The 17,298-nt window shown below is 42.9% G+C and overlaps 1 protein-coding gene across 1 annotated transcript in view; it reads left to right on the top strand.

Moving 5' to 3' along the window:
- The window catches only part of LRRC7 (leucine rich repeat containing 7), a 1,681,735-nt gene that overhangs the window by 518,919 nt on the left and 1,145,518 nt on the right, over positions 1 to 17,298 (top strand). The window contains exon 5 of the mRNA XM_069232450.1: positions 762 to 879. Coding sequence (XP_069088551.1) covers positions 762 to 879 — 118 coding nt within the window. The remainder of the gene's footprint in view (positions 1 to 761; positions 880 to 17,298) is intronic.

Here is a 17,298-nt window from a genome sequence, read left to right as displayed (position 1 = left end):
TGACCATAAAGCATTTTCAGCTGCCAATTGTTCATCGGGTTCAGGAGTGTCGATTAAGTGGGCATTGAAATTACCCATCAGTAATTTCTCAAAAAGCAGGGTTGGCTGACGTTTCTGCGGATAAGCATAAACATTAAAAATTACAAGAGGGGTTTGTCGATTGTCACTGAAAATGAGTTTGATGGCATGCAGATCATTTTTTGAGAATGCCAGCTGCTCTGTTGTAGCGTGTAGCGCCATGGAGACATACGTGGCTAGACCTTCACTTGGCCTACCCGATTTATTTTATTTTTTGGCACTGGAGTGTGTAACCTCCTAAGTGGACCAGACCTATTAGCCATGTTTCTTGCAATATAATTATAGTATAGTTGCAACTGTTTACTACTACAAATCCGTCTATAATAATGGTTTTTACTCTGGCGATATTCCAGGACACGATGGTAACAGCAGACCCCTGATCCATATTTTCTGCATGTTAATTATTAAGTCAGTTGCCCTTCCTTGAGTTTGAGATATGAGCCATCCACATCCGTTCGCCCTGAGGGCTATCTAATACATATCAGACTTCATGTTTACAATAGCTTTGCAATATTAGTCATGTTTTTTAAACAAATGTATTATTTATTAAATGTAAGCAATCCGCCTGCTTACAGATAAGGTAATCCTACACAGGTATTCTATCCATGTATATGTAAAACTGATAGCAATTAGTTACATTTGTTAAATAATCTAATTCATTTAACGTTTTTCTTCTTTTACAGCAATTATTCAGCTGTCAGGCTCTACGAAAACTGAGTATGCCTGACAATGACCTTTCCAACCTGCCCACCACAATTGCCAGTTTAGTTAATCTCAAAGAACTTGACATCAGTAAAAATGGTAAGGATGAATCGCCAAGAGCTTTATCTTCATGCATTGCATTGTTTTAACTTACCTAGTTAATAACACGCTGCTTTTTGTCCTAGTTTGCTCTTTATGATATACATATTTATAATATCGTAAATAGTGATAAATCTTCATAGTATCCAAATTTATAATTATCTTGTAAGAACAATGAAACCATAGCTGAATTGTTATCAATGCTCAAACCATTATTGTGCTATTACTTTTAAATAGGACTTCTATGACAACACAGTACCCTCTGTGCTGCATCTTCCTACCTCATCATGCTCACTTAGCATGAAAAATATTTACATTTTGTGATAAATGTTAGGGCTGTGAGAAATTTGATTTTGCAAGTGGACTTTTGCAAAATTCACTACTCCGCCACTTTGGTAAATTGTGAAATTTGAGGAAGTGAATTTGAATAGGGAATTACTCACATACACGTAGTTTTTGCACATTTCGCACAAACCAACTTTGCATATTTTTCGCCCAGGTTGAGAAAAAAATCCTCATTTGGGTAAGGGAAATTTGGATTGCCTCGCCCCCTCCTAGTAGCAAGGTAATTTACGAATTTGTAAAAATGTACACGGGAAGGCCTTTTTCATTGCCCTTGGTTGTTATTAATTGAAAAAAGCACATAGATAGGCATGTCGAGGGTAAAAGGTCGGTAGTGGTGTGACGAGTACCTAAGTAGTGGTAAAGCACCTTCTGTGCTACAAATGCAAATCAGCTGCTCATAAACACACCTCAGTGCTGCTGACAACAGTGCGTAGCTTGATCAGGTGCTTGCAGGAGGAGGATCCAGGTACTCATTTTTTGAGACTAGGAAGTTCGTTCCATCATTATGGGGGTCATTCTGACCCCGGCGGGCGCCGCCCGCCGGGCGGAGACCGCCCAAAGACCGTACCGCGGTCAAATGACCGCGGCGGTCATTTTGACTTTCCCGCTGGGCAGGCGGGCGACCGCCAAAAGGCCGCCCGCCCGCCCAGCGGGAAAGCCCCAGCAACGATGAAGCCGGCTCCGAATGGAGCCGGCGGGGTTGCTGGTGTGCGACGGGTGCAGTGCACCATTCGCGATTTTCAGTGTCTGCTTTGCAGACACTGAAAATCTTAATGGGGCCCTGTTAGGGGGCCCCTGCAGTGCCCATGCCAGTGACATGGGCACTGCAGGGGCCCCCAGGGGCCCCACGACACCCACCAGGAACAGGCTGGCGGGAAGGGGGTCGGAATCCCCATGGCTGCGCTGCTTGCAGCGCCGCCGCAGAGGATTCCCTGGGGCAGGGGAAAACCGGCGGGAAACCTTTACCGCCGCGGTCAGAATTGCCCCTGAAGCACCACCAGCCTGTTGGCGGTGCTTCCTCCATCCCTATATGCCTATCCATAGGAAGCAAAGCACAGGGACGTAAGAAATAAGGAGGAAGTGAAAGGTAGGAAAACAGTGACATAAGGACGAAGCAGGGGTGACAAGGAGCCTGCAGGAGTGAGATAGTGAGGTGAGAAGTGTAGCGTGATTGAAGAAAGAGGCATGAGATAGAATCAAGTTTTGACAGCCTCACTTTTCGGCATCTCTGGCTTTGGGCACTGCCAGCAGCAGGCTAATAAGAATGAACATCTGAGCCCTGTTCCGTTTTTTGCTAATGAAGCACTGACTGACGGAAATTAAAGGATTTATTAGTGACAAACCTTGTTTGAGGGAACTATATTTGATTTACATCTATTTGTCCTTTATTTCTTATTTTGTTTATTTTTTGTGGGAAGAACTAACATACTGTTTGAAGACGGGAGAAAAGTAAATATCACATGCCCTCACTTAATAATGAAATTTACATTGAAATGTTCGTGAGGATTAGGGAAAACACAAGTCTGTCTAAAGAATGCTTCCATGGAGACACCGCATGTGATCTGAGGTATTTTAAAAAGTTAAATACCAATAGCTCTTCCTCTCATGCTGTATCTAGCAGTCTTCATATTGATCATAGCACACAGGATCCATCCTATGGCTTTGTTTGCTGTGTGCTACAGAATTCTTTGTCAGGTAGCTGTGATATTGCACCACTATTTGTAAACGGTCAATTAAGGTCTTAATCTGACACATGTATCACAATTGCCAAACAGCGTCATTGTGTAATGATTTTGATATGAACTTAAATCATTCGTAGACAATGCATGAACATCTGATCTATTGTAACATCTTCCAAATGCAATTGATTAATTGTGCACATTAGGGTTTTGTTACTTTAATGTATTCGTTGTTATGGGTTTAACACTTTTTTCAATGAATATTGATTGGATCTATCCCTTTCATTAGTTCTGCTTCTATGCTTGCCACTACTCAGTTAAATTGCTCTTGCTGCACTGAGAGATCTATTTATCCCTTTATTACTTCCTCATTATTTTTCAATAGGGTTGGGTGCAAGTTCCCTATGCAACAAAAATACTTTTATTCAAGATCTCTTCACAACTAATTTATAATTTCACTTTGTCACCAATGCATAGAAAACCAACATTTAATGCCATTACTCCTATGCTTTTTACGTCCTGGCTACAGACAGGTCTAGCTGTCAGTTGGAGTCGTATTGTTTCTGCTATATTACATATAGGTAGAGTGGACTGCAACCCTTGCTTTTTATTTGATCACTTTGTTTTCTTTCCCATATCCCTGCTCCCGGCTCCTAGCTTTCCTCCCTATTCTTGTGTTTCTTCTGCCAGGGGCATTTCAATCTCAGTATTCTGCTTGGTGATGTATTCTTCCACTGTGTTGTAAGACAGCCTTTTCTGTCCATGGGAGGGGCTACTTTTTCTGACTCTCTCTGCCTCCAGATCCCCATCCCCTCTTTTTCACCTCATCATTCTTTTTAATCCCCATTCTACCACTCCCCACCCAGTGTCATCTTGCTCCGCCAGTCCCTTTGGTAATTCTTTTGCTGAGTGCTGAGCTGTCGACTGGCCAAAATAGTTTTTAACCATTCCAAGGTGGTCATCGCAATGCTTAATTTGTAAATAAAAATGTGCCGGTTCTCAAAGCTCCCCTTTGAAACAGGCACCTGCTGCATTGAGATATGCGAGCACTGAATGTTGAGGCAGCGTAATCCTAAAGCCATCTCGGGCCTCTTTAATCCATTTGCAGCCACTCCTTGTCCATTCAGCTCACTCTTGCAGATTTCTGCTTTCTCCATTTGGGATGCTTTTTCGTTTTCGTCTTCCTCCGCCTTTCCCATAAGTGCCTTTTACTTGCAGTAAATTGACTGATGCAGAAAACTAAGTGCTGGCCCTGTAAAATAAGTACTGGTGCCCTGCACTGAAAACCATCAGTTCAAATTAAGCACTTGTCATCCTCATTTGCATATGCACACACATGCACATTGGGCAATGTCAAATTTTAGTTAACACATCCATTTCAAAGATGGCCATTGCTGATATTCATGTTTCCATTGTGGCCATTAATGACAAAGCTGAAAGATTTAACACCCCAACACGACTGAGGTTGCCAATAGTTCTTCTACTGCCAATTGTTCAATGAAATGTTAAAAAAAATAATCACTACAGTTTGAAATTTCAATCCACATAAACTCTTTCTAAATATGGCTGTATACAGTGATCAGGCGGACACACAACCAGAAATCATTTTCTTACTCACAGAAAAAAGTAAACATGAAAATTACATATTCCCTTTATCAATGTAGATGTTTCATGTCACTTAAGAAGGCAACAATTCTGAAAGGCCTTGCTGTGATGTATTGTACAGGGAAATCTGTACACCAGCCATTGAGAGAGATTCTTTCATAGGATGGTTCAGTCTTTTATCCCTTTTTGTGTGCATGCATTTAGTTATATGGCATAAGAGAATCTTCTAGCGGAGTCAGTCAGTGCATGCTAGCCTTGTGTTACCTATGGTATTGTAACCTTAAGTCATGCTTGAAACTCTAATTAGCTGTCATGGACAGGTTTATAGATACTTTAAGAGTGTTTATTTGTTCATATTATAATGCTATCAAATAAAAACCTTCAATGTGCACCTGTAGGAAATATTTCCCAAAATGCATTTAATACCCTGTAATGCAAGTTAGTAAGAAGGAAAAGTGTCACAGTTTTTAGTAACCTAAAATAATGACAATGATAAATCTGTGCATGACAGGACGATTGGAGAACATTACTATGTAATAGTGCAACTGGACATGTTTGTAATATATGGTCCAAGAGATGGTTCTGGACCGATATAGACCAGTGGTTCCCAACCTTCTGACTTGTGTGGACACCCTCTTTATCATTACTGGAACCCGCACACCATCACTGAATCATTATTGGAATCTGGGGACCCTCCCCAGAACCGAGTTGTAACTTGGAACCGGGGACCCCGGCCTAAACATTGTTGATGAAACGCAAAACAATACACCAACAATACAGAAACGTACATGAAACACATACACAAATGATAACACATTTTAATTAATTGAAGTCACACATCGTCCACACAATATTCTGTTTTTTGCACCTGCACTTCTCAGACAAAGCCTCCTATTTCAGATTCCTTGACATTTACAGTATGTTCAAAACTTTTCAATTGTACATTTAGCCACATTATTTATGTGCACTTCATTAATCTGTTAATATTATTTAGATTTCTAAGAAGTCATGGAGCCTTTGAGGTGGCTTCCTGGATCCACAGGTTGGAAACCACTGACATAGAGCATATGAAAGCATTCTTTAATGCTTTAAATCATTTATGAACATGCTTTAAACATATTGGTAATCCTCCCATTTTAATAACATTAAGATACAATCATTTAATTCACTTTAGAATTGAGAGGTTCCTTACTCCCATATGCGATGTTACACCATTGATTTTGAACTTAAGAGTCCTTCTTCTAGTACGGAGCTGAGAATACTAATTGAACATACTGGTAAATGCAATAAGACCACTTGATACCACCTATCTACTACCGAAGGTTCCCTGTGGTAAATATTGACTACCTGGGGCATGCAGAGCAATCTGGTTGGCTTTACGTTTCTGCATTTTGTGACAATGCTGTGTTTTTGTTTTATTTCACAATTACCTGACAATTGCTATTTAGTATTTCTACTGAAACCATAAGCCATTTTATATATCTACATACATATCTATATAAATATATTTAATCCTACAGACACACACATACATAGATATATTCAAATTCAAAATTATAAATCTACTTTGAAATGTGTACTCTTACAGCTGTTTTCTCTTTCTGTAAGTTCCTGAGCTTCAGGACAAGGTTTTTGTTATAGCTATCTCTTAGACTAGTACTACCATCCTGTCATTTTGCATTGTGCCCATTATCTATCGCTGTGGCTCATCTCGAGAACACGTCTGGATATGAAAGCATAATGATAACCAGACTGAAAAAATCTTCACCAGCTCAATTCAATCCTACTCTGAAAGGCGGTGACTTTTTTTGGTAGTTAAACTGAATGTCCACCAAGAATGCCTGCTGGTGGTTATTCTATAACTTTCAGGACTGAAGGAACATTTCTTTTTACATTTCCTACGTTTTCCTCAGAACTATTTTACTTGTTCATTTTTGTAGCTGACTGTAATATTCATTCTATTTTAACTTTTAAACTTTTACTTTTTCTGGTTGTGTAAACTGCTTGCATGCAAATGTAACTGTCTCTATGAAAAGTTCTCTGATACTTACCAGGTCATGTTTGCTCTGCAGAAAATTGTAAATTAAAAATAAATACATATATAAATAGATACAGTGAATGCAGCTTAAATCTCTAAAGATTCTTCGTTGTGTTCCTACTTCTTTCTTTGATGTAAAAATGCCGTCGTCTCCCAAATAGGCTTCCCTTTAATTTCTGAAGGTGGTAAATAGTAAAATGTATTTTCTCAACTTACCACTATTACCCTAAATTAAGAAAGCTATTTTTCATTGTTTATGGAGTGTTCTGAAAAGATGCTGAACTGTGTATGTCGTGTTATTGGATCCATCTTGTAAATTTGTCAGAACATCAAGAAATTAACCCCAGATATAAATAATCCATTCTTGTCCTACATTTTTAAGAGTGTGCTGAGGGTGGTTGGATGGTATCAGCCCAATAGTAAGCAATACGTTTATAAGTGAATTAGATATTTGAGGACGTTGTAGTAGAAATCTTGCAAAACTTGAAATCAGGTAGCTGAGCATATGTGAAGCATTAGTTGTAAAAGTGAAATATGTAAATATTTAGTACTAGTTTGTGCCTCTGTTCTTTCCAAAATAAAATATTTGATATCAAGGAATATGTTTGCAAACATTATTATAGATATGTAAGTATGATGTCTTTATCTGACGCACAGAATGCAATAGCAATGTAAACTGAAAAAATGAACTAACCGCATGTAAACCTGTACTTTAAGAACAATTCATGCATATATACATTTATATTTTTATTTTTGCAGTTTTCTTTAGAAAGATCTTGGCCCAAGGGTATTGTAGTTCTGGCAACCAGGTATTTGGCACTGTGATGTAAAGTGATTTTGCCAAGGTGTGTGTGTGTGTGTGTGTGCGCACATGTATTTCTGTGTGTTTGTGTGTGTGTAAGTCACACAGGGTCTGGTGATTGGTGAAGAATCAAGTGTAATGCAAATTCTGAATTGCATAGGTAGGTATCCTGACACCGATCTACATGTTTATGTGATTTTGAGCATGAGTTCAGCAATGGTTTGGCCCAGTTGCATCACATTCCGATTCACAGATGGATGGGGGGCCCTCATTCGTTATCAGGGAACCTGCAAATGAATGCACACAACAGAGTTTACTCCTAATATCTTCACTCTCTGCTGCTCCATTGCCAAGCTGTAGTCATATTGAGAATGACAGGGCACCTGTTTACATTTTTCAAAGGAGAAATTTAAGTCTCCAAACTTCTATCCTGGAACCTTGTCTTCCTGGTGTAATGTTTCTTGAGGGGTTAGCACCATGTGCTACGCAGGGATCGCCCCAACAAACCAGGAGGAGGCATCGCCATCATCCACAAGAACAAATTCAGGATCACGACCAGCACCGAAGACACCCTCAGCACCACAGAACACTTGCACTTCTAGATCCACACCGTCCCAAACACCACCCTCCGAGGGATCCTCGTCTACAGGCCGCCCGGCACCCAACAGCAATTCAGCGACTCCATCACCGACGTCATTAGGACGCACGCCCTCGCATCCACTGACTACATACTCCTTGGGAACTTAAACTTCCACCTCGAGCAACAACAACAACAACAACACCACCACCCTGCTCGACAACCTCTCCAGCCTCGGCCTCAAACAACTTGTCACAACACCAACCCACTCCGCAGGACACACACTCAACCCTATTTTTCCACCAGCAATCACGTCTCCTTTAGCCACACCATCGAACTCGACTGGACTTCTCCTTCAAGAAACCCACAACACACCACCACCCACAGAGGATCCCCCACCGCAATTGGAATAAGGTCACTGAAGACCAACTCATCGCGACCCTCTCCCAGAACCCACCCATCGACAACACCAACAATGATGCAGCTGCCTGCAACTTCAGGCAATGGATTGGCGCCTGTGCCAACTCTCTCGCCCCGATCAAGAACCCCTCCAACAGAAGCACCAACAGAAGGGCCATCTGGTTTACCGCTGACCTCCTCGAATCTAAGCAAACCTGCCGCAGACTTGAAAGAAAGTCTTCAAAAACGCCATCCGCACACACCACCAACTCATCCGAACCGCCAAGAGAACCACCTTCAAAGACCGAATCAACAACAATGCACACAGCCACAAGGAGCTCTTCAACATTGTGAAGGAACCCTCCAACCCCAGCTCCAACGCCAATGACATCCCACCATCTCAAGACTTCTGCGACTCCCTAGCCTCCCACTTCCACCGCAAGATTGCAGACATCCACGACAGGTTCAGCACCCAGACCCCCCCAGCAACCACCAACACCACAGATTCACCTCCGGCCAACCTCCTGTTCTCCTGGACCCCGATCAACGACAACGACACCATCGAAATCATGAACACCATCCACTCCGGCTCACCATCCGAACCCTGGAGTCACTACATCCTCAACAAAGCAAGCTCAGTCATCGCACCCCAACTACAGAAGATCGTTAACAGCTCCTTTGAGTCTGCCATCTTCCTGGAGAGCTCGAAACACGCCGAGATCAACGCCCTCCTCAAAAAACCCTAGGCGGACCCAAAGGACCTCAAGAACGTCTGGCCTATCTCTCTGCTCCCCTTCCCTGCAAAAGTCATTGAGAAGGCCATCAACAGACAACTAACCCGCTTCCTCAAGGAGAACTGCACCCTTGACCCTTCCCAATCCGGATTCCGCAGCAACCACAGTACCGAAACTGCCCTCACACTGCCACTGACGACATCAGAACCATACTGGATAGCGGCGAAATCACGGCCCGCATCCTCTCGGACCTCTCAGCCGCGTTTGACACTGTCTACCACCACACCCTACGCTCACTCCTCAGCAATGCAGGACTCCGTGTCAGAGTCCTGACTGGGTCACCTCCTTTCTCACCGGCAGAACCCAGAGAGTCCGCCTGAAACTCAATTCCGACAAGACTCATCTTCGGCTCCAATCCCGCTGCATGGGATGACTCCTGGTGGCCTGCCTCTCTCCTAGCCACTCCTACTCCCACTGACCACGCACGGAACCTAGGATTCATCTTGGATTCCTCATTATCCATGAACCAGCAAGTCAACGCGATCTCCTCCTCCTGCTTCAACACCCTCCTCATGCTCCAAAAGATCTACAAATGGATCCCCACCGAAACCAGAAGAACAGTCACCCAAGCCCTTGTAAGCAGCAAACTGGACTACGGTGATGCCCTCTACGCAGGAATCACGGCCGAACTCCAGAAGAGGCTGCAACGCATCCAAAATACCTCTGCACACCTTATCCTGGACATCCCCCCCCACTGCCATATCACAGGCCATCTGAGAGACCTGCACCCAAGCTCACAAAGCACTGCACAACACTGGATCAGAATACCTCAACAGACGACTCTCCTACATCCCGACCCGTCATCTCCGTTCCGCCGACCTCGCAACCACCCCACACGTCCGTAGAACTACAACCGGTGGCAGATCATTCTCGTACCTCGCCACCAAGATGTGGAACACTCTTCCCACCCACCTGCGTCAGACCAAAGACCTCCTTACTGTCAGGAAACTTCTCAAGACCTGGCTGTTCGAGCTGTAGCAGTCCCCCTCTACTCCCCCCCCACCTCAGCGCCTTGAGACCCTCACGGGTGAGTAGTGCACTTTACACATTTCTGATTGATTGATTGTTGTGTGTAGATTATCTGCCTGATGCCCCCGGCCACACAGATAGTTTCACCTGTGAGAGATATGGTCCAGTGAATAAAGTTAGGGGCATGGACTGCTATGACAGTTATGAGTAGTCCGTATTCGACCACCAATGCTGACTCTATGTTTGTCTTATCTGCTGCACCTGTGGCCTGTGCGTCTCCACCCACTGTTGACTCCATAGCCTGCAGCTTGGTGCTGCTGAGGCCCCTCACACCTGGAGGCCAGAGTCTACACTGGCGACGAGATGGGCGTAGCCTTCTTCATGGTCTGTGTGGGGCTCCATGCCCGAACCTGATATTTGTGTGGTGGCCACCCAGCATCAACCAACTACTGGTAGTGCCCGTGTCACAGGAGAATATATTAGCACTTCTCCTCACCTGAGCAGCTGCAGCCGGGTACGCATCCTCTCCAGGTGGTGCTAGGGCTGGTGACGACACCTGCATCTACCACCACCTTACATCAGGCCGGTCCCCACCACATTGTCAATGAGGTGCACTGCCACTGCCTGGGGGGTGGACAGGAAGCACTGCATCATAGGGTTCGGTAGACGTAGCCCAGCAGCAGCTGGCCAGTGGCGCAGTAGCCATCTCCACCCTGGGGTAAAAAGGAGTACAGAGCCCACAAGGACACTGATCTCCCAACATGGCAGGGTTACCAGCCATTAAGCCATTAGTTATTGAAGGAGCACCTGCCACACAGCTGCCCAAGTGGAGATATTGGGTTGAACACCTGGAACTATATTTCAAGGCCAGTGAGGTACAGCGGAGAGAAAATGACCCCTCATGCTTCATTTAGGAAGTGAAGGCATAGAGAAAATATTTAAGACACTCAGTGAGGTGACTTCTGAGATTTAAAACATGATAGTTACAGCTCTCAATGCCCATATTGAGATCATGCCAATCAGGACTATGAGCGATTTATATTCTGACAGCTCCACCAAGAAGCACGAAAATGACTAGACACCTCTATGGCTAGTGCCTGTGTGTTTCTCAGTGAACAAGAAGAAATACAAGGGCAGATTATCCAAGGGTGTCCCATGACCAAGCTCAGAGAAAATATCCTACATGAGTCGGAAAAGTCACTGGAGGACATTCTGTCTATGGGAAGGTCGAATTACCTCTTGAAAGTGAGAGCATTGCATATCGAGGCCGCACTACACCAAACAATTTAAACAGAACCCGTTAACATGGTCCAGCTGAGGAAAGCAGCGGAGAAGCTAAAGAGAACATCGGACACAGTGAAGATGCGTGAGTACTGTGGAGGACACACTCACAGGCCAACGGACTGCCCAGCTAGTGCACTGAGTGTGGAAATTTTGCCAATGTGTGCAGTTCGGCAATTCAGCGGAAGGCAAAATAAATTTTAATACCGTCCAGAAAAGAGGTGACAAGGAAAGAGAAATGGAAGACAATTCCACAGAATACACCTCACACTCAGTGTTCACTGTTGGCAATACCACAGTAACCAACCAGCCATTGTCCCAATGTCGCCTCCAAATTGGCAACCACCCAGTCATCACCACTATAGATGCTGGAGCCTCTATCAACATCATGTCAGACTAGCTGTGCCAAGCCATGCCAAGGCCACCCCACTAACCCAAGGCAAAGTCAGAGTATTTGTTTATGGATAGAATAAACACATACACATGCTGGGGAGCATTGTGACTCAGGTCTCACATGGAGGTTCACGAGTCAACACTACCGTCTACGTTGCCGAAGGAATCAGCAGGGCTAGTTAAATTTGCTTTAGAAATACATACCCAGGAGCTATCCCACATTCTGGTAGAACTCCAGAGCCTTTTTGAAGGGATTGGATGCATGAGAAATAAAGTAGTCAGATTGCACATCGACAAATTCATACAACTGGCGGCACTACAATATCACCGTATCTACACCTGGCTCCATGAAAGTACCTTTCAATGGACACATACATACATTGTAGCACAACAGTGCAGCGATTGCATATTGTGTTTTTTAGAGATGGCTCCACAATGATTTAACAGAAGCCTCAACTTTCCCGGCCCCCCTCTTCCAATGATAGGCGTAGGCATCTTCACGCGTTAGCAAAGGAAGTGGACGCAGACAACTGCGCATTTGCATCTGTCATCTAACATTAGTTATCCTGTTTTAATGTACTCGTAAATAGCACATAATTATCATTGCTACTCGACCCTCCAAACACAGACAATGATTACTCCTGAAGCACTTAAAAATAAACATTTTAAAGAGCCCCCTTAAAACAACAAATAAGCATGTTGACACTGGTCCTAACTAAAGACAAACATAGGTTCTGGCTGAACTCTGAGCAAGCAAATGATTGCCAAATGTTGATCACCCACAAACAGGCAGAGCTTTTGTCTTTCCTCACGCCCATCAGTCTGGGTGACAGACCGCTAATTTCTAGTTGCTGATCCGTGACTTTCGTTTTATAAATGGTTTGTCTAATGTGTCCTCTTGAGCGTAGGGTAGGCTTTTATTTCATCCCTGGTAGGGGTTGACGTCTCATTAATTAGACATCCTTTCACTTGTAGGCCATATGTAAATAAGCACTAGTTTAGTATTGGAAAAATAAGCACTCCTTCCATTGTTCACTGGGCAAAGAACAGTAAACTCAAGTAACCTCTTCAGCACACGCAAGACTAATGTGCATGGGACACCCTCCTCGGTATCACAAAAATGAAATGACAGAACTATGCAGACTGGAAGAATTCACATTGCAGGGCACACGCTCTATACCTATGTGATATGTACACATTCACCTAGAAATGCTTCCTCATGTGAGCGATCTCACTTACTATTCACATCTAAAGAATACGGTCCCATTCCCCCATCTTAAGGGCCAGCATCTCTTACCTCGAAAACAGAACTATCTAAGCAACTCCCAAAAATAGACTGCCTGAATGGGTCCACAGTCCCTGTATGCCTCTGCCATTGTCACGTCAGCAAACATGGGGTCCTAATTAGAGTTTGACGGACGGAGTATGCTGCCACAAACGTGGCGGATATCCCAACCCTCAGATTTACAAGAGTATGGTACTTGCATTACAGCAGATGGACCATCCTCCACACTTTGATGGAAATTTTCCTCTGCAAAACTCCAAAAAAGGTTCTTGGTTCAGACTACAAAGTTGGTCACAAATCCACAGTAGCTTTTAAAATATACGTTCTACTGGCATACCCTGATGTAGGAGGAATTTCTGAGTTTTCCTCTGTATCCTACAGACCCCTGCAAATACCACTATAGCTTCCAGCTGATTTCCTATTTTTATCTTGAAGAAAAGATTTAGGAAAGAAGTTTCCCAAAGTGGCACCCTCCACTTATCCCATTCTTTTCTGAAATGAAAGAGGTTATTTTTCTTCAATAGTCACATGCTCAGATTTTTTTCTAAACGTCTTGTTGTCAGTTTGCTATGTTGTGATGGTATCTTGATCTAAGCAGAGATTGATGTTTCTTACATTGAATTTGTTAACTTTGTGGCAGAAGTATTCACAACTTAGGTAATAGAAGACACATTTAGTTGACATTTACATTAAAAAGCTCAACTTATTCTTTTAATCTAATTTGACATTTTTGTTCCAATTATGTACCTGAGTCAAAAATCTATTTGCACCTGTAACTTTAGCACACATTAATAATAGCCTTTTGACAATCGTAAAACCACTTTTGATATTCACACTAGGACTCATGGCTCTCAGACAAAGATTTTTATGTGAGTATATCCACTCCACCGGTTGGGAGTGGAATTTCCAGGGAAGTAATGGCATGAAAGAAGGTGCACACTCATAACTAACAGATTTTTGACTACATTTTCCCAAAGCTCATTCGCACTCTGCAAATGGTCAAAATCGTATTGTATTCAAGGGCAGGATTGCGAGGAGTAAATACCTTTCCAGGGTACAAATGGAAATAAACTATTTCCTAAATCCGTAAGGTCCAGATGAAGGGGATTCTCGAAGAAAACTGAAGTTAGTAACTGCCTTTGGACTTACATAGAAATTTCTGAATGTGCAAATATGCATGTGTGCACCTGGAAAATGCAATTCAGAAAATAATTTCCCTGCTTTTAAAAAACATTGACTGTAGCAAGCTCAAATCCATGCAGTCTTCTATACCTTGCAAAATACTTTTACAGCCTGTCTTTACAAGTTAAAAACTACCACAATTCGCACACATGGGCCCCTTTTTTCGGTTTTAAGTACACTAATGCAGGCCTCTTTTATTTTAGTGCCTGAACATATTTTGTGTCACAGTTCGACCCCGGAAAAACCCTAGGAAAACATCTCCATTACTGGCTCACACTTTAATATTTTCATACCTCATAACATATATACTTTCTGATTGCTCCTTATGTAGATTTTGATAGGTGTTTGTCCATATCTCTATGAAACATGACTACAACCCAGGATTTTCATAAACAGCACACAGTAACGCTCAACATTTTATGGTAGAAGTGGAACCTGATTCTTACAAGAAGTTAAAATAAATCTGTAAAGAGAATATGTGATAAGCTGAAACTGAAAAGAAACAAAATCCCACATAGAGGGCTAACAGTGTGTAAAATAGTTTTAGTTAATAAAAACCATAAACAAAACATGCATTTGATATTACCATCCAATCAACATTTAAAACAAAAAATAAAACATTACATCTGGGGCTTCCCCTTACCTCCCTCCCTATAAAACTGATAAAAATCCCAACCTGGCTATTATCCCATAAAGTGCATTGTGTATTACCGTGGTTCCATAGCAGGGCCGCCCCAGAAAGCCTAGAGCGGAAAATGGTGTTTGGTGGGACCTAAAGTGCCTAAAAGCTGGACATTATTACTTCCCTTCCCAGCCTAGATTGAGATGTCAGATGGGGCAAGATAAATAGAGTAGTAAAGTGCACAGCCATGTGTAACTAGGGCCTAATCATAGCGGAAAAGGGGATAACTTGGGTGCCTAGAGAGCCAGCTGTGGTTCAAAAACATGGAGTGACAAAATGCGTGGCGCATAACCTGCATGTATCTAAGGCCTAAATGCTCAGAGATGGGGGGTGAGATACCTATAGAGCCATGTGCTATTGCATCCCTTCCTGACCTAAACTGAAGTGTTGCTTAAAAAAAGGCCTGCCTGTTTACTGTCAAATGGAGGCCACTATAAATAAGGTGCTGAGGTGCATGCTCCCTATCCGATATATAGCCAAGACATAAACAAGGTAGGATAGGGGATTAGAATATTAATGTTCTGTCCCCTAGCAGTCCACCTGTGGCCAGGACAAGGTGTGATAGGGGAATGGGGCATTGTTATTCTGCCCCCACCACCCATCAACTGCTCATGCCTCAGTCAGAGGTCTAGGTTTCTATACACTGTATTTGGCCTTCACAAGTTCCTTAAAGATGTCGATAAATTGCACCAGCTGAATGTCGAGCATTATGTATTGCATATTTAAGGACTCCATTGCTGCTGATATGCAGTTTCTGACTCATAAGGTGATAATTTTACTCTGCAGCAAGGCCCTCTGCTGTGTGCTTAGGTGGGGGTGTTAGCGCGTCGGACCTTAATAAGTAAACTTACAAGGGGACGCATATAGGTCGATGAACCTTTTGACTCATTCAGGATGTTTTTACCATAGTTCAAGAAGAGAAACAATAATCAATACTCATTAATCAATAAATAATCAATGGAGTCAGTAATGATCACACACCATGTCTTTACAGTCATAAATAACCACACCTTTAGTAAAAGTTTAGTAAGTTTATTTCCCTTTTATTAACAATGTTAAAGTCATGTCAATTAATCTCAAAATCAAATCAAACGCAAATACCAATATTGGTTAACCAAAAAGACGCAAGAAACATGATCTAATCAAAGTTTGAATCACAATGCATTCTAAAGTATCAGCACAAATCTTTAGTAAAGTTAGTTTCAATAATACTGTATAATCTGTATAGTTCATCAAAATAATTTGTCAACCATTTGTCTCTGCAAATTGTCATGTCGTCATGTAGATACCCTCAACTAACCCAAATTAGCATCAGCATGTGGGGCTTCATGCAAAACAATTTAGAACACAAATTTAGAAAACATATACCTAAGGACAACTACAAAAGAAAATGCAACATATCCAAAACACCTCCGCAGAACTCATCCTTGACGTCCCACGCCGCAACCACATCTCTGCCCACCTCAGAGAGCTACACTGGTTACCCGTATCGAAAAGGATTACCTTCGACCTACTCACCCACACACAAAGCCCTCCACAACACAGGTCCGACCTACCTCAATGACAGACTCACCTTCCACACCCCCATCCGGCCAGCTCTGCTCCGCCAGCCTCGCCCTTGCCTCCGTCCCCCGCATTCACCGCACCACCACCGAAGGAAGATCCTTCTCTTACCTCGCCGCCAAGACCTGGAACTCCCTACCACTCCAACTACGCCAGACCCAAGACCTCCTGTCCTTCAGAAAATGCCTCAAGACATGGCTATTCGACCAATAGCTCCCCCCCCAGCGCCTTGAGACCCTGACGGGTGAGTAGCGCGCTTTATAAATTGATTGATTGATTGATTGATTGAACTATTAAGACAATCAAGTTGGTACCTAGAAAGAAAAGGCACAAAAATGCAATTCAGTCACATTGCCATATCTACCTATCCACGGTATGGGCCAGCAAGCAGAATCAGTCCTCGCCCTCAGGTCATCAATCGATCAGCAAAGCATCAGGCTCTCAATCAGAGAGTATGAGCCCAATGACAGAATCCTGAATCTCTTCTCCTCCCAATGTCGCATCACAAATCAGAATAAGGTCTAATCTGAATCTGGTTTCCTCTGTCACAATGTTATATCAAAGTCAACCAAACTATCCCCAAATTTCCAATTGGTCAATTAATCGTACTTTCTTACTCTGTCCAGTGAAAGTTCCATACCAAATCTATGAATTCTAATATTTCACACTTCACACGCAGTTGATTGGTCTGCTTTACGATGTTCTCATCATCCGGCCTGTCAGGTATCGAATTTGTTGTATCTTCTTCTCTAGTCAGTGTCTTCATTGTTCGCATCCTAGGAAAGAACCTCTTGCACACATTACACACGTCTCTATACATTTTAA

This window comes from Pleurodeles waltl, chromosome 4_2, assembly GCF_031143425.1.
Source record: "Pleurodeles waltl isolate 20211129_DDA chromosome 4_2, aPleWal1.hap1.20221129, whole genome shotgun sequence".
Classification (NCBI taxonomy): domain Eukaryota; kingdom Metazoa; phylum Chordata; class Amphibia; order Caudata; family Salamandridae; genus Pleurodeles; species Pleurodeles waltl.
Note: the sequence above shows the minus strand (reverse complement) of the source record. Positions and strands in the feature narration are given on the sequence as shown.